Source organism: Vipera berus (assembly GCF_964194415.1).
Source record: "Vipera berus genome assembly, chromosome: 1".
NCBI lineage: Eukaryota > Metazoa > Chordata > Lepidosauria > Squamata > Viperidae > Vipera > Vipera berus.
Genome location: NC_138202.1, coordinates 41,031,050 through 41,056,708, shown reverse-complemented (window position 1 = coordinate 41,056,708; position 25,659 = coordinate 41,031,050). Strand labels below are relative to the sequence as shown.

General features: G+C 39.4%; 1 protein-coding gene across 5 annotated transcripts in view; it reads right to left on the bottom strand.

The window, feature by feature from the left end:
* The window catches only part of CLMN (calmin), a 93,384-nt gene extending 68,264 nt beyond the window's left edge, over window positions 1–25,120 (bottom strand). For 2 of the 5 annotated variants that reach the window (XM_081312758.1, XM_081312754.1), the window contains exon 1: window positions 24,316–25,049. In XM_081312758.1, coding sequence (XP_081168884.1) covers window positions 24,316–24,397 — 82 coding nt within the window. In that variant the 5' untranslated portion in view covers window positions 24,398–25,049. Of the gene's footprint in view, window positions 1–24,315 lie in introns of all 5 variants that reach the window. The other 3 variants (XM_081312757.1, XM_081312755.1, XM_081312756.1) reach the window with 3 other exon arrangements.
* Between the last annotated feature and the right edge of the window lie 539 nt (window positions 25,121–25,659).

Below are 25,659 nucleotides of genomic sequence, written 5' to 3'. Positions count from 1 at the left end.
AGCCATCTGTTCATAAACTGTTTCTTTACCATGAAATAAGGAACCAAACACAGCAGAAGGAGTACATTATGTGGCTTCGTTAACAATGTAATCCAGCCTCTTCTAATGTACGTGTTCAGATATGTTGGATTATGACTTCCCATTATCTTGACCATAGTTGAGTATAATGAAACACCATGTAAGACGAGATACCTGGAGGGTACCAATGGAGAAGGCAATTTAACAGTATACTTCTTCCCAGATGTTGCCATACCATAGTTTTAGTCAGAATTCACAGTACCGATATTAGCAAGCTATGCCTCCCCTCTGGAACTCCCACAACTTAGTTGGAATTAAGAAATTGCTATTTGCCCTAAATTCTTGAAATAGTTCAGAAATGAAATCTAAAAATATTAGGTCCCCCAAAATGTTAATTGGTGTCATGGTAGCTTAATTACTGTCATGACTAATGACCATAATTAGCTGAATTACTTAAAAGAACTAGTAAAGAAAACTCCCTCATAATTTTCCCAATGCTTATAGCAGAAGTGCAAACACATGGCCTGTGGACTGCATGCAGCCCATGACACCCCTGAGAGCAACTCAGACTATATTAAAATGAAATTGGGAAATATTTCACACAATAAAACAAAATAAAAATGCAATAAAACATAGGAAGCATTCCATTTCAAAACTAAATAATGGTAAACATAATCAACAAAGACTATAATACTCCGAGACCACGACTTGTGATGAGAAGTCTTGTACCAATTCACCACCTTGACTTAACTGCAAAAGTGCAGACTGACCAGGAGCACCACATGACTGGACGTCCCTCTCAAGTCTGTGCTGTAGCGGTGCCAAACGACTTTGCTGATGCAATTAAGTTGGGGCATACTCATACAGTAGAGCAGGGGTCTTCAAACTCGGCCCTTTTATGACTCATGGACTTCAACTCCCAGAATTCCTCAGCCAGCATGCCTGGCTGACAACCCACGCTACGCCACTGCACTGAGTGGAGTTTCACATGTGAGAGCAAGTGCCTGCCACTCACATGCCTGCGGCTAGCCTGCTCATTCACCATTTGTACAGCCTGGTTCTGAATGGGCTGTGGCCCGGTAGGGACCTGCAGCCCGGGGGTTGAGGACCCCTAACCTAGGGAGTTACTTTTGATATCTTTGGGTCTATCTGAGGGAGTCTATCCCAAATCTCTACATTCCAGGTGTGTTTGGACCATAACTCCCAGCCTTTCCAGCCAGCAATTTATTTCAGCTGCTTTCTTATAATATAGTTTATATAAACATACCAGAATATTTTGATAAGATCAGAGGAGAGCATTTATATAGCTCCTTGGTTGACAATAAAGTGATCAGAATAATAAGCCGTATGGTACCAAAATAAGAACCAGAGTTTTTATATTGGTTTTCTTTTCTACTCTGGCTACACCACTGCAGGATTTAATAATGTCATTTATCAGCAGCATAAGTGGTACCTACACCTGTTCTTCAAAAGGATGGACTCACATATTACAATAAGCCATAAGACATAGGTAGTTAGTTACGGGCTTAACATGATATGTAGATGGAGTCAGTAAAATGAAATCATGGCTTGTTTTATGGCTCTAAATGACAATAAGAAACAACTATTTTCTGTGGCTTTATATGGAATGCAGAGAGGATGCATGGTTTCTTTGTGGTTTCCAATCTTATTCTGTGTTTGGTTCAAACGTAGTTCAAACTTGAAGTTAAAAAGAAACTCACATCATACAGCCCTGAGCACATGGTACTCTGATTATTTTGCTTGTCTGTAAGATTCAATTGTTTCTATCCTGTTCAGTAAACTAATATTAAGGCAAACCATAGTTTAGCATAATGTACCCAATGTGATTGTTGATAAAAGACATTATCTTGTGTTCCACAAAAGACAAATAAGATATTACTTATGTAAATGGACTTGTATATTTCAATGCACAACTTTGTCTTTTGTAGCATCAACAGAAACATATTTTTCTTTAACCCAATTATATGTATTGCCTGTTTACTAGGATGAATATGTACACTATTAGTGAAAAATTATGTTAACAATTGCTAGTTACTTTAAAAAGTATCACTGAATGTATTTATTTTTTTTTTAAGTGCCACTTCTCTATTCTTCAGCTGCCAATATATAATTGACATTTCATACCATGGTGAAAAGCATTCCCTTGTTTTGGATAGAATATTAGTTGAATGATTTTCTAACTTCATGGTTCATTGCACTGTACCATCAATATAGCTTAGCACCCTTGTCAGCTTTTGAATCACATCATGCAAATGACATGCAGCCTTTCCCAAACTGTTTTTTATAAATGACAGATTCAGAATCTGACCTTGACTCTGACAGCGTTGCTCCAGCTGAACCTATGAATTATCTGCTACAGGAATCTTTAAGCCATGATTCATCTGAGGTTGCTGATCAACCACAGCATCTCCTGAACAGCTAGAGCAGTCAGATGATGAAGCATCAACCCTCCCTCCCAAGGCCCCAGGTCTCAATGCATGCAGCAGTAAACAGTGCAACATCATTCAGTGAGGCTCTTCGCTAGGCAAAGGAGGAGAAGGCCTGATTAACTGCCGACAGCTACTTGCAGATTTATGTAGCTGCTTTGCTTTTAGACTTTGTTGGAAATAACTTTCCAGTATTCCAGCTTGTGACTCTAGTTCCTGTTGTTGTTAGCTGCAAAGTCATGTCCGACCCATCATGACCCTATGGACAACGTTCCTCCATGTCAAAGGAGTAAATCAAAAAACTCCTTATCAGAGGTCAATGAACCAGTGATTCATTTGACGCATGGTGCATTCCAGGTAAAAGAAAGAAAACCTGAAACATATTCTACTGTAAAAAAACTTTAATCAGAAAAAGCAAAGAAAGACTCTTAACTGGCTACATGCTCTCTATCTCACTAGACAGCAAAGAGAAAGAAAAAAGAAGAAGCAAAACTTTGTTTGGACATGCGCACACAATAGTAGAACCAGACATGAAACCAAAACATGGTTGAACATGTGACACTCACCATGGTTACAATGATAACAGCACAGCTGCAAAGAGCAGGCTGCAACGTGCTTGCTGACAAACACATAAAAACACAGTGACATCCCCTTCTTTGTTAGTAAAGCAGAACTCAGATAAGACACATTTTCTTACGCAGATACTTGTGCTGGGCTGCAGGAAGTGGCTTGTTAAGCATATCAGCAATCTGATCATGTGTAGGCACATACTGCAATTTCACAAAACCCTGTTTAACTACTTGTCTTATATTTTGATAACGGATGTCAATGTGTCTAGACCTTGAACCTGTAAATCATGTTTCAGATATATAAACCACAGATTCGTTATCTTCCATCACAGTGATCGGTCGAATCGGATGTGTCCAGATATCTGCGACTAAAGCATCAAACCACGTTAAAGACTGAGTGGCTGTACATACCGTCATCTCGTTTAGTCCAAGAGGTTCCATCTCTGACTATAGGAGGAGAGATGTTACCTCCCATTGATAAAGCACGCAATCTGGGCGTCCTCCTAGATTCACGACTCAGTTTTGAAGATCACATTGGAACCGTGGCTAGGGGGGCATTTGCCCAGATTCGTCTTATATACCAATTACGCCCCTTTTTGGACCGAGATGCCCTACGTACAGTCACCCACGCACTCGTTACCTCCCGTATTGATTACTGTAATGCTCTCTACATGGGGCTGCCCTTAAAGACCACCCGGAGGCTTCAGCTGGTGCAGAGTGCAGCTGCGCGGGTTGTGATGGGAGCTTCCCGATACTCCCATATTACACCCCTCCTGCGGGAGCTGCATTGGCTACCAGTTGCCCTCCGGGTGAGATTTAAGGTGCTGGTACTTACCTTTAAAGCCCTACATGGCTTAGGTCCGGGATACTTGCAGGACCATCTGCTGCCGGGAACAAATTCCCATCGTCCAGTACGCTCACACAGAGAAGGCCTCCTCAGGGTACCGTCAGCTAGGCAATGTCGGCTGGCGACCCCCAGGGGGAGGGCCTTCTCTGTGGGAGCACCAACCCTATGGAATCAGCTCCCCCCTGAGCTTCGGATAGCCCAAAACCTCCAATCCTTTCGCCGCGGCCTCAAAACACACCTGTTCCACCAAGCTGACCTAGACTGACAGGCATCTTAATTAATTTATATTTAGTATTTTTAATTCATTTTTAAATTCTCTAATTTTTTATTGCACTGATGTTCTCAATTTCATTTATCTTGATTTATGCACTTATTATATGTTTTATTGTGAGCCGCCCTGAGTCCTTCAGGAGATAGGGCGGGATATAAATCCCATCAATAAATAAATAAATAAAGAATTACATGCATCTGAAACACAAGCATATTCAGCTTCAGTAGATGAACAAGAAACAAAATTCTGTTTACGCACATGCCAGTACACAGGACATCCATTTAAGAATATCATATAACCTGAAGTACTTTTACGTGATTTCTTATCGCTCGCCCAATCGGAATCTGCATAACAACATAACTCTGCATAATCAGTATGTGTCGGTTCTAATAATAACTTCATGTGTTTAGTGTGTTTTAAGTATCTCAATAATTTCTTAACACATGTCCAATGAAACTGTTTTGCCTTGCCTATATGTAGTGATAAGAGATTAACACTAAGTGCAATGTCGGGTCTAGTCCAACTACTAATATACAGCAGCGACCCAATTACTGAGTGATAAAGTGTTTGATCTTCAAACTCAGGACTGGGTTCATGTGCCAAGTTGTGAAAATCGGTTTGCATGGGTATACTCACTGTCTTAGCATCCTTCATGTTGCAGTGATGCAACAGTTGTTCAATTTTATCTTCTTGTGTAAGACTAAACCCCTTCTGAGTTTTGACAACCTGAACATCCAAATAAGTATTAATATATCCTAGAGCCTTCAATGTGAAATACTTTTGTAAAGCTTTAGCAAAGTTCTCACTTATCTGCTTATTTTAACCAATATAAACAATATCATCAACATAAACAAGAACTATCTCATACCCATTATCAGATCTTTTAGTAAACACGCATTCGTCCGTTTCAGACTTAATAAAGCCCATTGACTTTAGTTTGTCAGTAAGACATATGTACCACATTAAACCAGACTGTTTCAGACCATAAAGACTTTTGTGTAGAAACCACATATCCCCTTCTTGTTGTCGGAACCCCAGAGGACCTTTCACGTAGATTTCTTCATCTAGGTCAGCATGTAGATAAGCCGTTTCAACACTGAACTGGAAAACCTCTAAACCAAGGATAGCAGTGGCTAAGGCGATTTTCACACTCTCAGTCCGAACTGTGGGTAAGTATTTGTATAGTCCTCAGGATAACGTTGAGCGAAACCCTGAACTACAAGTGTGGCCTTATACAACAACTCACCATTTGGCTTCTTTTTAATTCTGTAGACTCACCGATCTAATTAAAAGAAAAAAGAGTGCCAATAACTTTCTTGTTTGCTGGAGGGCTTGCAGGCGTAAACACTTGAAGTTTCTTTAGACTGTCCATTTCAGCCTGCATTGCCTCATACCATTTATCTTGCTCAGATTCAGGAAGATGTTTGATTTGTGTGAACTTATCAGGAGGAAGCGTAACATTACAAATCAAAGGTAAAGATGCATTCATTCACTCTTTCTGGGGTGGCTGCCTGAGAGCCTGTAAAATCAAGAAACGATGTGACTGACCTTAAATCATCGACAGAGGCTGCAGGTTCTTCTCCAAGATGCATGGCAGAAGCAAGTGGAGTCTGTAAACTTGAAGGAAAACGCCTCTGTGAAGTGGCCTCCTCCTCTTCATCAGACTGATAATAAGCCTCCTTTTTGCCTTTCCTCCTGCTCTTCTTTTTCAGCATATTTCAGTAATTAATCACAGCGTTCCTCAGTCACTGACCTAACTAATAGCCTAAACGCTTATCAGCATCTCTTGAAAGTAAAGACAAACCATCCTCTGCTACCTTGTCAAAGGAGTAAATCAAAAAACTCCTTATCAGAGGTCAATGAACCGTGGTTCATTTGATGCATGGTGCATTCCAAGTAAAAGAAAGAAAACCCAAAACATATTCTACTGTAAAAAAACTTTAATCAGAAAAAGCAAAAAAAGACTCTTAACTGGCTACATGCTCTCTATCTCACTAGACAGCAAAGAGAAAGAAAAAAAGAAGAAGCAAAACTTTGTTTGGACATGCGCACACAATAGTAGAACCAGACATGAAACCAAAACATGGTTGAACATGTGACACTCACCATGGTTACAATGATAACAGCACAGCTGCAAAGAACAGACTGCAACGTGCTTGCTGACAAACACATAAAAACGCAGTGACACTCCAGGCCTTCCTGTCCTCTACCATCTTCTGGAGTCCATTTAAGCTCTCCTCTAGGACTGACCAGTTTGATCGCCTTGCAGTCCAAGGGACTCGCAGGAGTCTTCTCCAGCACCACAGTTCAAAGGCCTCAATTCTTTGGCACTCAGCCTTTCTTATGGTCCAACTTTCACTGCCATACATTGCAACTGGGAAGACCATAGCCTTCACTATACGCACTTTTGTTGACAGGGTGATGTCTTTGCTTTTTAGTGTGTTGTCTAGATTTGCCATGGCTTTCCTCCCCAGGAGCAAGCGTCTTTTAATTTCTTGGCTACAGTCTCCATCTGCAGTGATCTTGGAGCCCAGGAAAATAAAATCTGTCACTACCTCCATTTCTTCCCCATTTGCCAGGAATTGAGAGGGCCGGATGCCATGATCTTGGTTTTCTTAATGTTAAGTTTCAACCCAAGTTTTGCACTCGCCTTCTTCACCCTCAACAAGAGGCTCTTTAGTTCCTCTTCACTTTCTGCCATTAGATCTGCCTCTAGTTCCTACTTCTTGTTTATAACCTTTTGACTCTTGGACTGGCTGTCTTAGTATCCTATGACTCTTAGAATGTATTTGGAGTACTGTCTTGCTTCTTGGACAATAATTGGCCCTGTTCAGGCAAGCATTCTCTATTAGCAGAAAGAATATCCTAATCAACGAACTACCAAGGAGAAAGCCACAACGCCAACACTGGAAGGATAAGCTACTATGCTGTCCTTGACTTACAACCACATTTAGGGCTGGAACTTATGTCACTAAGCAGTGAAGTGTCTAAGTGAGACATGCCTGATTTTGCAACATTTTTTTGGCCACAGTCATTAAGAAAATCCCACTTCTCCCATTGCTTTTGCTTGTCAGAAATCCCTTTGGATGGTCACAAATGGTGGTAACGTGAATCCAGGATGCTGCAGCCATTGGGAATACATGATAGTTACTAGTCTGAATTTTGATCACTTGATTTCAGAGATGCTGAAGTCATAAATGCAAAAATCAATCCTAAGTCACTTTTTTCAGCATAATCATAACTTCAAACAGTTGTTAAATGAATGGTTGGAAGTTAGGATTATCTGTGGGGTCCTTGGTATTATCTGAGCTTGGTTGTCTTCTTGAAGATGTTTCATTACCAAATTAGGTAACATCATCAGGGTTGATGTTGATGTTACCTAGTTTGCTAATGAAATGTCTGCAAGAAAACAGCCAAGCTCAGAGAGCAACAAGGAGCCCACAGTTCAACCCTGAGCCACAAATATTCTCTTCTATTGATCACTACCTGTATATAAATATAGGGAGGAAGCCCCACACTCACACTGAAGAGGTTACCTAGTTAGGTAGTGAAATGCCTGCAAGTGAACAACCAAGCTCAGAGAGCACCAAGTTGAAAAAAGAAAAGGATAAAAAAACTCAAACTAAACAAATTAAAGATGTATATTATTAAACACAATAATTTATCATCACTGATTTACTAATAAATGCCATACACTTCTTAAGAGTATTAGCAGTCTAAATACATCTTGCTAAATTGATTATGTGCCATCATGTTTTTATCAATACTTAGTGAATAGAGAGAGAGAGTAGATCTTCTCCATGGTCCTTCAGGTTTTCCAATATTGCACCTATTGTCCATCCACCTTGTTCTGGTGGTCGGTACCATCGGGTAGGAGATATAGAAGTATAGCCAGCCACACCAACAGGCTGAAGAACAGTTTCTATTCATGGGCTGTCAGGCTCCTGAACGGGAAATAATTTTATGTATGATAGACTTGTGAGGCGGGCGCACTGTGCAATTAGCTCACACAGTGTAACAAGATGGTGGGGTTTGTTGTCACTGTGAGTTGTGGTGGTAATAGGGGCATGAAGGGAGGCTCAGCCAATCTCACTCTATACATGTACTTTGATAATAAAGGCTCATTCATCAAGGTTCATTCATTCTAGTTGTCCTATTCTTCTGTTTCCTTCCACTTTTCCCAGCATCAGAACCTTGTCTACAGAGCTAAGTCTTTACATAAGGTGTCCAAAGTTGAATAATATGAGCCTGGTAATTTGTGCCACAAATTCCATGCTAGATTTAATTGGATGAGCATCAGTTTCAGAGAAAAGACAGTCCTGCGAAGATATTCAGATCCTAAGCTGTATATATTTCTAAGCACATTGTGCTTTAGATTGTAAGCCGCCCTGAGTATTCGGAGAAGGGCGGGATATAAATGGGATTAAAATAATAAAAAAAATAATAAAGTCTTTAAAGTTGATTTAAAGCGTGCTAATCGACACAATGAATTGCACCTGGAAGCAAAACTGGCAACCAGTTCAGTTCTCTCAGGAGTGGTGTGAACTTGGCAAACTGGGAGGTGCGCCTTATTTCCTAAGGACATTTTTTAAAAAAGTATTCCCACCATTACAAAATGACACCCATTAAGCTAATAACTTGAAATATGATACCCATGGTCTTAATGGCTCCGAGGCAGGAGTATTAGGTTTGTTTGCCCATCTTAAGTTTTATACGCACACACACAACTATATCTATATTTGATTAAATAATTGATTAATTGATGAAGTAATTGATTAAAGATTGATACAAAGATGTAAAATGTGCTAAACCTCCAAATTTAATATGCTGTTATAGCCTCCAAGTCAAAAAGACTATAGACATCTTACAAACCAATAGTAGATAATTTTTTTCATATGTTGACCCACATCACTTTTCTGCCTTCATCCACACAGAGCAGATCTCACCCTTTCTCTAGTCTAAAGACCAGTGGTTGTCTAAGCTTATGGAAGATGGATATGTAGTCTAATGTATCTGGAATGTAGCAAATTGGGAATAGTGAATTCAATGGAAAATCTGTAAAGTGGTAAAATTAGAATGGTATTGCTACCTAATTATTTGGGGTGTGATATTTTTAACTGTGTCTTTCCTAGCACCATGGCAACTGGTAACGATGCCAAGAGCAAAAAATGTTTTAAGGAGATTTTGGAAAAGTGCATTTTTCAGCCTTTGAGTAGCACATTTTGTTTGTAGATGCATATTTTCTTGAATGCTTGTTCAATAAACAGTCTGTTCATTTGCAAAAGATTATTAATTAAAAATGGACTCAGTTTTAAAATTGCAAGTTCTAACTAGAAATTGTTTACTAATGAGTACGCCATTACATTACAACACAGATGCACACACACACACCATTTCATTCACTAGGCAAGCCATATCAATTGAATTTATCTAAAGGCATTATTTAATTAAAGTATTGGTAAGTAGAGTAGACCCAATTTCAACAAAATACACCTACCTGGACATAAGTAACTATCAGTTTAAACCTCATCTTGTTATCTATTTCAGCCTCACCTTGGGAAATCAACAAAATGTGTTTACATAGTTCAGAATTAATTTATGAAATTATCTGGTATAAGACACAAAGACATGGACTGTGGACTAAGATTGTCTTAAAATCCTTTGAATAATGCTGTTGAAGAGGCCACAGCAGGTGAAATCACACACTACAAAGTTCAAACAAAACTATATCATAATCTGCAAACCCTCTAATAGTCTATCCCATCATAGGTCAGATATTTTTACACATCAGGTACCTTTTATTTTGCATGCCTCTGAAGTCCCTAATATGCAAAAAAAATCTGTGTAAAATTAGTGATAGAGAGCTTATATAAAAAACTGATAATTAACTTCTTATTGTAAAGATCAACTACACTAGTGTAAGATTATGTGCTATCAAGTTGGTATTGACTCTCAGTAACTACATAGATGCTGTACAACTATGTACAGCAAACTGTACCAAACCACACAAAAAAGAGCAAAGCCCGCCAATAAGAAGAATGTCATGAATTGCACCACGGCAGATTTCATATTTATTGCATTTTCTACATTAACAGATGACAATTCATCCAGTATTTTTATAGATGCATATAAATTTCCAAATGCAAAAAAGAATTTAGACCTATTCAGAGTGTCAAAGCTACCAAAAGCAGTAGCATAAGACAGATTAGGTATATACAAGTCAAAAAGAAGGGCAAGAAAATGGTAACACAACACCTACCTACTCTAAACAAGTTCAAATCACCAGGACCAAATGGATGACACCCTAAAGGTCTGAAGGAACTGGCAGACGTGATCTCAGAATCTCTGAACCATATCTTTCAAAGATCCTGGAGCACTGGGAAATTACCAGAGGAGGGAAAAGGAGTTGATGTAGTTTCTAGGTTGAAGTAGAAGACCTCCAAGGTCCCTTCCAACTCTGTTATTTTATTTATTTATTTATTTATACTATCAGGTCAGTAAAAATTAAAATTCTGTCTACTATGTTTTAAAGTGTATTACCATTCCCAGATTTTATACATTAGCACAGGGGTCTCCAACCTTGGCAACTTTACGACGTGTGGACTTCAACTCCCAGAATTCCTCAGCCAGCATTCTGGGAGTTGAAGTCCACACGTCGTAAAGTTGCCAAGGTTGGAGACCCCTGCCTTAGCAGATGTGCTCTGGAACAGTCTTTAGAAGGTGAAGCTACTGGATTTTCAACTCCTGCACTATCCTATTATGAAATGATAGCTAGGCAGAGAGATAGCAAACATTTCTCCATACTTCAAGCCAAAGCACTCCATGCTAAAGTACTTGGAAAAAAAAATCTTCTGGTGCTTTGAAAATTCACACTGAATGGATAAACAAAGTGGGCACTTAACTGGAGGATTGCTGTAGCATATATGTTACATCACAATTCTGGCATGTTAAACTCCTAATTTCCCCAATATTCTATGACCTGATTTTCTTACTAAGATTACTGAACAAATTATAATTGACTGGATTTCTACAATCTCCTGAACCAGAATCTATAAAGCCATACTGTATATTAAGATGGTCAGACATCAATCAGGGCACTGGAGTTTCACAATCAAAACTTTACTGCTGGCGACTTCCGGTGGCGGCGCGGCGCCGAAGACAGCCTTCCCGGGCTGCCCGCGGCTCAGCTGTTTGTTTTTTCGCCCGAAACAGCGCCGATCAGCTGTTCGGACGAAATTGAAGCCCCCTCCTCGGGAGAAGAGGAGGGGGTGAGGCCCCAGGTAGGGGTAGAGTTCTCCGGGGCCGCCTGAGCTTGGAGCTTGGGCGGCTGAAGGATTGAACTCCCCCGAAGCCTGGGTCGCTCCCAGCTGGCCGGCGTCTCTGCTCCGAACTTCTTGGAGCAGAGCCAGGCGTCTGCGAACCATCCCTGCCTGAAGAAAGGACTATGATTTAAAGGAGCAGGCAGAGCGGTACAAGAGGCAAAGGTGAAGAGGATTATTTTACTATACTCTCTAGCTTGTTGGACTTTTTAAACTTTAAGTGAAAGTGCGTCATAATTGAGGACTAAAAGATGGCGGCGAAACCTCCCCCTAAAACTCTTCGGAGCGGTGGATCCTCGCCGGGGCAACAATCATCACTACAGGCGTTGCACCCTCCTGAAGCGCTGACATCGCAGGACTTACGAGATGCTCTGGATAAACTTTTGGAATCAATCAATCAATCAATGGGTGATAAATTTGCACAGATGGAGGAGAAATTGGAGAAATTGGAGGAGAGAATGGAAGAGAGGATGGAACAGAAGTTCAGCGTGATGAAGGTAGACATTTTGTCTTCAGTGCATAAAGTGGCGGAATGTGTGGAAGAATTAGATGAAAAAATGGATGATCTGGCTCAAAGGAATGCTATATTAGAAGTTAAAGCACGGGAGAATGAAAATGCAAGAGACAAAGTGGAAAGGGAGTTAAGCCTAGCCCAATATTACCAGATGCAGTTTGCTGTCAGAATCAGAGGTTTAAAAGAGAATATTAAAGAAGATTTAAAGCAGCTGATTTCTGAGGCTCTTGAAGTGGTATTAAACCAGCCAGCATCTGAAATAAGAGCAGCTATGGATAAAGTGTTTCGGGTGAATTCATGGATTGCCAGACAGAGAAAGTTGCCTAGAGATGTGGTGGTTTATTTTGCAAAAAGAGAGATTAGAGATCAAGTTATACAAGCTGCCTATGATGCTAAAGTGGTGATTGCTGAACAAGAAGTCTTGGTTTTAAAAGAAATTCCTCCAAGGATTTTAAGGGGAAGGAAAGACTATACATTTCTCGTGCATGAGCTTAAGCAAAGAGATATAAGGTTCAGATGGGAGATTCCAGATGGGCTGATGGTGATGCATGAAGGTAAAAGATATCGGCTGATTACTGTGAAGCAAGCGCGTGATTTCTACAATAATGTCTTAAAAGCAACCCCATTAACACTTCTGGAAGCTGGAAAGGGATCTGGAGAAGGAGAACATCAAGAGGATGAAACAGAGGAAAGTGGTGCTGGAGGAGATCAAGCTACAACTTCTTTGGATGATCCTAGAGAGCAAAGAGTAACGCGTGCTGCTTTAAAACGAGCAAAGAAAATAAAAGAACAAGATCAGCAAAAGTCTTCAGATTCTTCACAACGTACATATAGTCAAGCTGTGGGAGGAGCACGGCCTAAAGAAATTAGTCCTATCAAAGCAGTGCTTCAAGAGCTTTGGGAGGATATGCATGGCAACTAAATTTCTAACCTGGAATGTTAATGGACTAAATTCACCGCAGAAGAGGAAGAAAGTTTTTCAATATTTAAAACAATTTAAGATAGATGTTATATGTTTGCAAGAAACGCATATTAGAGTTTTGGATCAAAAGCATTTATTGAACTCGAGACTGGGTACGCAATTTGTTGCCTCTGCAGAGAATAAGAAAAATGGAGTGGTTGTTTATGTTAAAAGTGCATTAACAGCAGACTTAATTGAAGCAGATAAGCATGGAAGATATGTTATGATTGAGCTGTTGTTAGAAGGTAAAAAGACGCTTCTAGTTGGATTATATGCACCTAACCAACAACAAGCTGATTTTTTTAGCTTACTCCATACAAAGCTTACCCAGTTGGATTATAAATCTTTTATTTTTATGGGAGACTGGAATGGTGTTTTGGATGTACAGTTGGATAAGGCTGGAGCTTTTAAGCGCATTCCAAGTCATGCTAGACTGCCTAAATCTTTTTTTGAAATGAAGGATGACCTGGAATTGCGAGATATTTGGCGTGAGAGACACTTGCAGGAGAAGGATTATACTTTTTATTCTGACAGACACCAATCTTTTTCGAGGATTGATTTTATTTTGTTGACTAATGATTTTTTTTTGAGAACTAAAAAGGTGAAGATTTGTGCAAGAATTATTTCTGACCACAGTCCAGTTTGGTTGGAGATTGATAAGGAGAAAAGAGACAGGCGCTCGTGGCGCGTAAATGAGAATTTGTTTAGAAATCAGAGAAATGTGGAAGAATGCAAACAGCGGATGAAGGATTTTTTTGAAACTAATATGAACAAAGGTACTTCTATGGACATGGTGTGGGATGCTAGCAAGGCATATATGAGAGGGGTGTTGATATATATGAACAACAAACATAGACGTGCTGTGGAAGCTAGGAGGAAAGAACTGGAGAATGAAATAAAGGAAAAAGAAAAGGCTTTGATTTTGAATTCAGAGGATGTGAAGACTAAGGAGGCTATTAAATTGTTAAGAGGACAATTTGATAAATTAATGGCTGACCAAGTGGCAACCAATCTGCGGTTTGCCAGGCATAACACTTTTTGTAACGCTAACAAACCAGGCAGATGGTTAGCTTACAGATTGAGGAAAAAACAAAGGGCTTCTAATATAGACAAGATTGTGCATAAAGGAAGGGTTGTGTTTCAACAGGACCTTATCAAGGACGCTTTTGTGGATTTTTATTCTAAATTATATGCTAAGGAGAAAATTAATGAAAAGGACATTGATATATATTTGGAAAATGCTAGCATCCCGGTTCTTACGCAAGTACAAAAAGAAGGGATTAATCAACTGATCACAGAAGAAATTTTTATAACAATTAAGGAATTGAAGGTGGATAAAGCACCAGGTACGGATGGCTTGACTGCGGCCTATTATAAAAATTTACAATTAGAAATGATAAAACCGTTAAAGGAACTGTTCCAGACAATCCAGAGGGGGGGAAAGGTGCCACCGTCTTGGAGAACAGCTTTTATCTCTTTGATTCCGAAGGAAGACCAAGATGTTACTCAAGTTAAAAATTATAGACCGATATCGCTTTTAAACACAGATTATAAGATATTTGCTAAGGTTTTGGCTAATAGACTGATGAGGGTTCTGCAACAGGTGATTCATGGGGATCAAACAGGGTTTATTAGTGGTAGGCAAATGAAAAATAATGTGAGGCATATAGTTGATGTGTTAGAGTTTTTGGAAAGGAACAACCAGATTGCTGCGGTGCTAATTTTTTTAGATGCTGAAAAAGCTTTTGATCAATTGAATTGGAAATTTTTGTTGAAAGTTTTAGATAAAATGGATTTTGGGGAAATTTTTTTACAACCGATTAGGGCATTATATCAAAAACAAACTGCCCGAATTATAGTTAATAATAGCTTGACAGAAGCATGTAATATTGAGAAGGGCACAAGGCAAGGGTGTCCGTTATCGCCCTTGTTATTTGTGTTAACATTAGAGATATTATTAGTTAAAATTCGGAATTCGGAAAAAATTAAGGGGATTCAAATTGGAGATCAGGACTATAGATTAAGAGCATTCGCAGACGATCTGGTTGTTACAGTGACCCAGCCAGAGAACTCTGTTGTGGACCTGATGGAGATAATAACACAATATGGGAAGGTTTCTGGATTTAAGGTTAATGTACAAAAAACAAAAATTTTGGCCAAAAATATGACAACATCGCAAAAGGCCCTTTTAGAAGGATTAACTGGATTTGAGATTGTTAAAAGGGTTAAATATTTGGGGGTGATTTTGTCGCCCTCTAATACAAAGCTATATAAAAATAATTATGAAAAATTATGGGGGAAAATTCAAAAAGAATTGGAGAGTTGGAAAAAATTGCAATTGTCTTTGTTGGGACGGATTGCAGCAGTAAAAATGAATGTCCTGCCTAAATTTTTATTTTTATTTCAAATGATACCGATTCTTAAGAAAGATTCCAATCTGGAGGAATGGCAGCGAGGTATCAATAAATTTGTGTGGGCAGGGAAAAAACCACGAGTTAAACTTAAGATTATGCAGGATACTCGTGAGAGAGGTGGCCTTAAATTGCCTAATTTTAAATTATATTATGAAGCTGCTGCATTAGTAGGAATAAGTGACTGGATTAATTTGACGCAAGGGAGGTTATTAAATCTTGAGGGCCACGATTTGTTGTTTGGCTGGCATGCATATTTGTTGTATGATAAGAAGGTAGACAACGTGTTTAGGGTGCATATTTTAAGACAGGCATTGCTGAGAGTTTGGAAGAAGTACAGACATAAGTTAAGTTGCAAGATACCATTGTGGGCAATTCCAAAACACGCAATAGAAAATATACATGCTGGCTTCAAACATGATTTGACTACGTACAAGGAGATTCTCAGTTTGGAAAGAAATGTTTGGTGTTTGAAATCATATAGCCTCTTGCGAGAAGAGAAGGTTGTTCAAAATTGGTTTCAATATACTCAGTTACGGGCCAGGTGGAAAGAAGACCAGAAAAATGGATTTACAATGACTGATGAAAATTTGATAAAGCAAATCAGGAATCAGGGACCAGCATATATCAAACGGATATATCTTGCATTGATAGAGATTGACTCAGAAACAGAGCTTGTTAAGGATTGTATGATAAAATGGGCCCAAAATATCCAGGAAGTTATCACAATGGACACATGGAAAAAGATTTGGGTGAGGAACGTAAAATTTACACAAGCTCAAAATTTAAGAGAGAATTTTTACAAAATGTTTTATAGATGGCATTTAGATCCCAAAAAGCTTGCAAGTATGTATCCGAATTATCAGCCTAAATGTTGGAGGTGTGGTGATGAAGATGCAACATATTTTCATATATGGTGGACTTGTAAAAAGGTTAAGGCTTTTTGGATAAAAGTCTGGTGGAACATGCAGAAGATTTTTAAACAGAGGATAAAGTTTTGTCCGCAATTTTTTTTGTTGGGAATAATTACAGATGTCACAGTTGTGGACACCAAGTTGATGTTGAACTTAATTACGGCGGCAAGACTTTTGATAGGCCAATACTGGAGGAAAGAGGAACTGCCGACCATAGAGGAGTGGACTTTAAAGGTTTCCGACCTGGCAGAGATGGCGAAGATTTCGGCCTATTTGAAAGATCATTCGCAAGAACGCTATATTATGGAATGGAGAAAATGGATTGATTTTATCCAGAACAAGTATAGGGTTAAGAAGTTTTATGTAGCATTTGAATAAGTCTTCTTTCGTTTTTTTTTCTTTTATTATTTTAGTTTCTTTTTATACATATTCAATATTATTATTATTTGTTTTATCTTATATAAGCTAGAGAGTGATGGATTTTAGAGCTTATAATTGTTAGTATATGATTGTTTATGATTGCTTTTTATATATATACCTTGTATTTAGCTCTGGGAAGTCGGGGGGGGGGGAGGGGGGGAGGGGGGGAGGTAGGGAGGGGGGAGGAGGGAGGGGGAAGGGGGGATTTTTAAAGGAAAACTGTATTTTAAAACTTTTCAATTAAAAAAAAAAACTTTACTGCTGGCTAGCACAGTGGTGTATAGTGTGATGCTAATGATGGCAGGACCACAGGTTCAAAGTTCATATTGGTCATGCTGAACAGAGAGAAATCCTTTTGCTTGTTTCTTCAGGGAGAAAAACCAACCACAAATACATTCACTGAATTTGGATAACATGCTGTGTAATAATGCGCTTGTCTAATTTATGGCTAAATGTGTGTTTTTTATGTCAAACCAAACCAATGTGATTGTTTCATGGCTTAGTTTGGAGAACCCAGACAACCACATTTCATAAACTATGTTTCAATTAAAAAAAGAGTTACATCTCGTACAAATGTATTCAAAATATGTTCTAAAAAGTTGACAAACCAGTTTAAAGAGAACACTTTATAAAGACAGCAGATATAATCAGTTTTACATCATACCTTTACATAAATTAATATTTCATGATTTGTTGAACAGATATTGCATAAGGAAAACCTCTGCAGCTGGCACACTATTATCTCTCCTTTTTGGAAATGGGAATCAATTCATTGGATCCTTTCAGGGCATGGCAATTTCTTCAAATACCTTCACATTAAGTTATTCCCATGCCCAAAGAGATAAGCAATATTCTGCATTCTACAAGAAAGGTTTGAAAATGCCTTTTAAAGCAATAAGAAAACTTTTGTATTAACTATAGTAGCAAATATCATATACAGGATCTGCCTGGTTTTAGCAAAGAGCAAAAAGAATTTTTTTCAACTCTATCAAGAAATCTGTCAGCATGTCTGAAATAATGATTTTATCATAATGATAATTAAGGTGAACTTTGCAAGCATTTTGTTGCAATAGAAAAGTATATTAAGTTCAATACATGTAATAAAAATATAACCTAGTACATGAAAATACTGGTAATGCCATATTAAGAAAATGCTATTTGTAACCTTTGGAAACAGTATAATATTCAGTGAAATAATGTTTTAAAGGTTATTTCTGCAATAACAGATGCCCAGTAATAGAGAATTACTACTAATGGAGCAAAGTAGAAACTGTAAATGATAAAGACAAATTGCATATAAAGAAGATAAACATATAAATAATAATACGCAAACTAACTAGCTAATATTACAATACATAAGTGAAAATGCTAACATATTTATGAAAAGTTGAAATCTTAGTAAATTGTAATAAGAACTGCTTAAAGTAGTCTAGGTGCTATTGCTAATCATAATCATGACAATGGAAAATTTGTTTCAAAATTAGCCTGGTGCCCTTCATGTTCATGATTTTAGCTAATACTAAAAGTGAAATAGATGCACAGTGCATTTTGTTAACACAACCTGAGAGATAATAGCTGTCATTACACATTGCTTTGTGCCATGCCTTGCCTAGTATTTGCTCATTTACTATAGAAACGCTTATTGACAGGTTCAGGAAACAAGCTAAAATGCCAACAGCCACATTATGAATTAATGCAATTGTAATAAATAATAATGATCTACCCAAAGTCACTCCATAATTCTGATCTAATCTTCTAGTAGCTATACCTCACCAGTGATGGGTTTACATATCACATCAAGTCATTGTTCATTTTAATTACCTTCCTCAATAAATTACAACAGAAGAATTCACATTTTGTACTTAGCCATAACTATGGTTATGACTTCATAAAGCTCAATGGCAGGATTCAGGCACATGCTAAGCAAGATTTAAATGAATATTGAGATGCTGTCTATTATCTTTTACTATTAGTTAACTACTCATTGAAACACTTTTATTTCTTTTTGAGAAAAACTTTGATAAGCCGATTATTTCTCTATGGGGCAGCTGACATCTGTGCTTTGTTTTATTGCAGCAAAGTTGTCTAGTTCTGAGTTTGCCAATTCTAATGCCCTCATAGGAATATCAAATACAGTATGTTTCATCAGACCATAGGCCAAACTCTGATTAGATAAAACTGTTGAAATCTATGTTTTTCACTTTTGGAATGTATTTCAAACTTTTTTATAACTACAGCCTCACCAAAAAAAAAGAGCTGTCTGGTTAGAAAGATGGCCAAAATTGAACAACATATTTTTTAACTGCAATTCTATTCTTACTTTTATAAGTCCTCCAATTTCTATATATTTCTAAGCAAGTAATTGAGCAACCTGTTCAAGTGATTCCTATATCATTGGTTGGCTCATGCCATGTAAAGTTTCAAGTGTCTTGGTATTATATTCCAGGAGCAGCAGTTCTGAGCAAAATATGGATTCTCCAAATTAATATGAGTTTTAATATTTTGGGTAATTCTTTTACTTGTGAGGGCTTACCTAATGCAAAAGCCCCATGAGTGGGATAATAAGGAGAGTCATGTTGGACCACATTGCACAGATGGGTAGAAACAATTTATTTATTTGTGGGAAATCTCCCTCCCCTCTTTCTTGTTCTATGTCTTAAAATCAGTTTTGGCTCCTAATGACTACATAGCACTTTTGATTAAGATTGTGCAGTGCTATGGAGCACCTGCTCACAATGCTTCAAAGCAGTTGTATATTCCCCCAAATTGATGGTAATTGCAAAATAAGCACAATCCCCAAAAGAATGTGCTTATTTTAAAGAGCAGCAGACAGACATCATATTCATATCCAAAGAACTGCATAGCTTTAGTTTTTAACTACTTTAAGTATATTAAGTATAACACCACCACTATTTTGACATCACTTAATTTTGTTTCCAATATTGAAGGAAACTTCAGAGGATGCAAAATATGTTTTACTGTTAAATACGGTCTATGAGATTCACCCCAGTTCATAACTCTTTTCTTTTTTTCTTTTTTCTTTCTCTTTCTTTCTTTTTTTTTTTGCAGTTACCCTAAACCATCAATCATTATGCAAGAATCAATAACTCTAAACCTTTACTGGTATTTTGCCAATACTGAAGGACTTTTCTCTTTCAGTAATTTTTAAGCTCTTGATGCTGTTTAAATTCTTATGAATTATTTATAAGTTACCTTTGTGAATTGTATTTTTATGCTGTTTTTACTATTGTTGTCTTACCTAGATTATTATTTTAATTCTGTTAGATCTTGCAAGTGCTTTGGGTGCTTTCCTGCAAAGGGGAAGAGTGGAATACTGTAAAAGAAAAATAATTGTGCAGAAAACATGCAACTTTCTCCAGTTCTCCCTTTTATCTTGTATTTTAGCCAATGCTAGCAGACCATTTGATACACAAATCCAAATATAAATGGAGTAACTGGATAAAAAGTCAACTGAGTTCTATTAAAGATTTATCCTATCTTAAAATCACTTGGTCACTTGGGAAAAGAGATACCACTAAATCCACCAGAGTATATGTTCAAGTGTGTGCATTTCTGGCTGAACTCTGTGTCATAAGCTCATCAACATATGTATTACATTTATATCACAACTTTTTTTCAACAGTTCAACAGGGCATATAAAGTTCTTCCTTTGATCCTCATAGCCACCCTGTGAAGTAGGTTGGCAGAAGAGAAAGAGATTTTCTAAAGTACAACGAGAACTTTGTAGCAGGGTTTTCTCCAGTTCTAGCATAATACAAATAACCATAACATTAAACTGACATGTGGAATATCTTCATTGATTGTAAATATAAGTTTATGTAATCCTGGGCCTTAAGAAATAGATTAAGGTGTGAGAAAGATAGAACACAAGAAGCTAAATTAATAAGGAACAGTAAATCTAAAAGCATTTATGCTAAGTCTGACTTTCTAAGATAGTTCCATGGAATAACAGAGATATCAGATGAAGAAATTTTTTTTATGATTGTTATAAAATGTATTTGGGGGTCCATTTTAATTTTGCCATGATTAATTAATTATGATTATTTATTCAGCTAAATATTGTTTTGTTTATACTTTCAGGTGGAATCAAGATATTCTGTAGAGATCACCAGCTTTCAGCTTGCTTCACCTTTACGTCAGAATAGTTAGGTTACAAAATGTGTAGGAAAAATGCTCAAAATCCCTACTTAACTCTTCCAAACAATTAGAACAGAGGGTGTTTTTAAGAGTTGTAGTATATAGGTCAGATTAACCAATGCAGTATGTCTAGGTCAAGCAGCAGCCACTAGAATTCTCTTGAGGTTATATGTAAATATCTTCTATTAGCAATCAGATCTTTTTAGTTTCTGTAACACAGGACAAGGATAAGGGGCCTATTGTTTTATGACTACTCGTCACTTAACCCAAAATTTCTTTAATAACTGGCAATGGTTATAGACATGGATAAGGTGGGGAAGCAAGGAAGAGGGAAAACAAAAAAACGCATGTGAAGACATATTCCACAGGTGCTATTAATATATACTTGCTTTGCTTGCTAGGAGTAATTATCTTGACCCTAGATCAGTGGTGGCAAACCTATGGCACGGGTGCCAGAGGTGGCACTCAGAGCCCTCCCTGTGGGCACCTGCGCCATGCCTCGGAGGTGGCAACTGTCCCTCTTCAACCAGCCACCCCCCATAGGTATCCCTCCCCATGAGCAACATTGAGGTGACCACACCCACCCAATCTTCCATGACCACCACAGCCACACCCACCTAGTAGGCCATGCCCACCTGGCACCCAGTGATAAAGAAGTGGGTTTTGGCTCGCAGTTTGGGCACTCGATCTCTAAAAGGTTCGCCATCACTGCCCTAGATGCATCATGCATCTGTTGTCATTTTGGTATCACTGTTTACCACAGTTGCCACTGGTTCCTGGTTTTAGACAGGAGTCTTCCATTCATTGTCCACAACTCTAGCCCTGTCTGGAAATGCTAAGGACTGAACTTAATCTTTTATATGAAAAATATGAACTGTTTCTTGAAGAATAGTTCTTCCTATTTTCATTCAGAAAGTATATAAAGTGTTGCTTTATGATTTCATTCTAGGCAGTAAGTCTATTCAGACTCATTCAGATGCAAGACTGAAAAATAAAAGATATTCTATACAGCAAATCATACCACAGGGTTACATGACTTACAAGGCCTAGATGGTAGCCTGGAATTGTGGGAAATGCAGAATTCAATATATTCTGGATTGCAGAAGTCTGAGAGGTCCACAATCCATCTGACATAAGGCAGAACATTTTTCATATAAAGATAACTGAACCTTGAGTTAAGTGAACAAATTTTATTCTGTGTTTCACTGCAGATGTTGGATCATTAACATAGGACTTTGGACATTTCCATCCTTAATGTAGATAGGGCTCGCAACTTGGGGGTCCTCCTAGATTCACAGCTCTCCTTAGAAGATCATATAGGAGCTGTGACTAGGCGGGCCTTCGCCCAGGTTCGCCTAGTGCGCCAGTTGCGGCCCTATCTGGACCGGGATGCCTTGCGTACAGTCACTCATGCGCTCGTGACCTCTCGTTTAGACTACTGCAATGCTCTCTACATGGGGCTGCCCTTGAGGACCACTCGGAGGCTTCAGCTGGTACAGAATGCAGCCGCGCGAGTTGTGTTGGGGGTCTCCCGATACTCCCATGTTACACCTCTGCTCCGTGAGCTGCATTGGCTTCCAGTTGCCCTCCAGGTGAGATTCAAGGTGCTGGTTATGACCTATAAAGCCCTACATGGCATGGGTCCGGATTACCTACAGCAACACCTGCTGCCGGCGTCAACCTCCCTCCGTCCAGTGCGCTCCCACAGAGAGGGCCTCCTCAGGGTGCCACCGATCAGAGAATGTCAACTGGTGACCCCCAGGGGGAGGGCGTTCTCTGTGGGCACGCCAGACCTGTGGAACCGCTTATCGGTTGAGCTCCGGATGGCCCCCGACCTTCGCTCCTTCCGACATGATCTTAAAACTTATTTATTTGAACAAGCCGGCCTGGTCTGATGGGTTTGGGGTCTGGGGTTTTAATATGGATTTTAACTAATGTATTATATCGGGCATAATTATTTAATGTTTTTTAACTTTTGTATTTCGTATTTTGATATTTATTGCCCTGTACACCGCCCTGAGTCCTTCGGGAGAAGGGCGGTATTTTATTTATTTTATTAGATTTATATACCGCCCTTTCCCGAAGGACTCAGGTATAAAAGGTATAAAAATTTAATAATAAATAAATAAATAACACCGCCCCTTAATAAAATATGGCTAAGGAAATCAAGGCCAACATAGAAGGGTTAGGCATCACTGAACATATTGTGTTCAATGTATGTTCAGCCTCTCTCCCCATGTTTAAAAATATTATTGAGTCACAATGTAGGTATAAATATATTACAGAAAGAATCAGAGGTATATTTGTCTTTATATTATAAAATAGCTCCAGTAATCTTAGCTCCCAGAAACTGCATTTCTACAAGGCAGACTGTAAGATTCTGTTTCTAGCAGTTCCTTCAAATTAATCATCTCCCAAAAGCTTCTCTGAAAAGCCTTCATTGTAATATTACCTGTTATTTCATCTGATGCTATCCCCTGAAAAACTATGCTTTTAACCAGGAATGCTTTCTGGAGATAGGAAGTACAGAAACTTTTATTGGCTTTAGGTGGTAGTAGATATACTTGAGTGGAGTTTTTCAGGTGGGCCAAGAGAACAAGGTGTAATTACTTTTTTAGAAGCATGATATGGAGAAAAATGTTACATATGTTTGCAACAACTTTTTCCTTGCTGTATCTGCCTAGAATATTCTTTTTTCCATTTTTTAATCCATTTATGATATTTTAGAAAGAGACATAGAGAAAAAGAAAAGTGGAGAAAAGAATTTGCACTTCCAAAAACTCATTACATAATGGTATGGCATCTTACAAAATCTATCCAGTCCAGGTTGCTTGGCAGGAATCTCACCAATCAGCTGGCCTTAGATGGCCACCCAAATTGGCCAACAGTTAATTTCACTAGTGAACTATGATTTATTTTGTATCAATTTCATCTGAACTCAACCCCTTTCGAAGTTCAGCTGCTACGATCCATTTCACAGAAATTTCACGGGCTACTGATTCATCTACCTAAATGTTACAACTTAAAAAAAAATAAACAAGGACAGCTTAGACACTACACAAATTAAGTGCCCTCCCAATAAACTTCGGGCCTCCAAACACCAAACACCCCTGCCGCTCCAGCGACAACTATTTTATCCTGAAGCCTCTACATAAATGCAGTACCGTGACTTTTTCTTCTTCTTTTTTTTTTACTTCCAAGCAGAGCAGATCAAAGCAGCCCGTGAAAAGGAAACAGCGCTCAAATGCACAGACGGAATTAAGAACAAGACGGGGGGGATGGAGGGGGGGAGGGGGGGCAGGGAAAGGAAGGGATCCTAGTTTTTAAAGTCTCTTAAATCGAATCCATCTGGCAAGCCCACTCCAGGGTACAGACGTCTGCGCGCGCACACACACGCAGGCAAACATACATACACGAGGAGGAAGAGGGAGAGGGGGGGGGGAGAAGTATTATTATTATTATTTACCTTGGAGATTTTGGACTCTGATGTCGCTAATCTGTCCGATCAGCTCCTCCCGCTGAAACCAGTCCCATTCGCTCCCAGCCATGAAGGATCAGGTAGACGCGGGGATGGCTTAACGCCGCGGCTGCAAAAGCGGGGGGACCTTTCAACGCACTTCAACCTCGCCCCCCCCCCAAGCAGACCCAAACTGATCCTCGAAAGGAGAGAGAGGGAGAGAATGAGAAAGAAAGGGAAGGGGGGGGAGAGAAAGCACGCGGGGAGGGGGAGGAACTGCTTACCAAGAAGGGAAGAGGGGAAGGGAGAAGAGCTGGACGGAGAAGAGGTGGTGGAGGGGGGGCCGAGCCAGAGCCACCGGTCGCCCGCGAGGTAGATCAGAGAGCCCCGGCTCTCAGGCTTCACTTACGCGAACCCAAAGGGGGAGGCGGGTAGGGTGGGAGGCAGAGCGAAGGGCGCAGGTGAAAGCAGATCCAGAGGCCCCCTCGCTCCCCACCCACCCCGGGTGGGCTCAAGTTTTTAAAGGGCGGCGATGGGAACTCCTGAGATTGCTAAACTGCATCCTGGGTATGTATCTCCCCGACGTGACGCAGCCGCAAGTTTGGCTAGAGTCGGGGCTGAGGCACCACGCACGCAGCTTCAGGTTAATGTTTACTGGAAAGCAGGACGCGTGAAGCTCACTCCGGGCACCCATTCACGCGCCTCGCTCCGCTCCAAGCCGCGCCTCGCCGTGTTCCCGCCCCTTTTCGGCAGGCTGAATTAAAAAAAAATAAAATAAAATGAGCCGGATTAATCATTTTTCGATCGCCTATTGGTGAGAGGGGGTGGGACGATGCAAAGGAGGAGGGGAGGAGAGCTGAAAAGGATCAACGGAGATTCCGGTGCCCGGCAGGAGCCTCCTATTGTTGGACATCGGCGGCGGCGGCGGCGTCCGTTCAAAGAAAGGAAAAATAAAATGTAGCTTTGTTTTCTGGCTCGGGGACTTCAAGCCACGTGTGGTGGCGGAGAAGAAGAAAAACAAGCGCGGGTGGGAGATCAAAACCTCCCACGCTGCAAAAGAGAGAGGCGGAGGCGGAGGAAAAACATTTATGCATCTCTAAACCGCAGATTTTGCGAGCATTCAGGACTTGAGCAGAAGCGGATAAACGGGATTCTTTTTCTCTGATTCTACCTCCTGGGTTTAACGCAGAACAGTGGAAAATAATATTTCTCTATCTCTGCCTGAATCTCTCTCTCTCTCCCTCCCTCTCTCTCTCTCTCTCTCTCTCTCTCTCTCACACACACACACACACACACACACAACATCAATCTGGGCCTTATTTTTCCCTAGACATCTTTCACATTTTCTAGCGC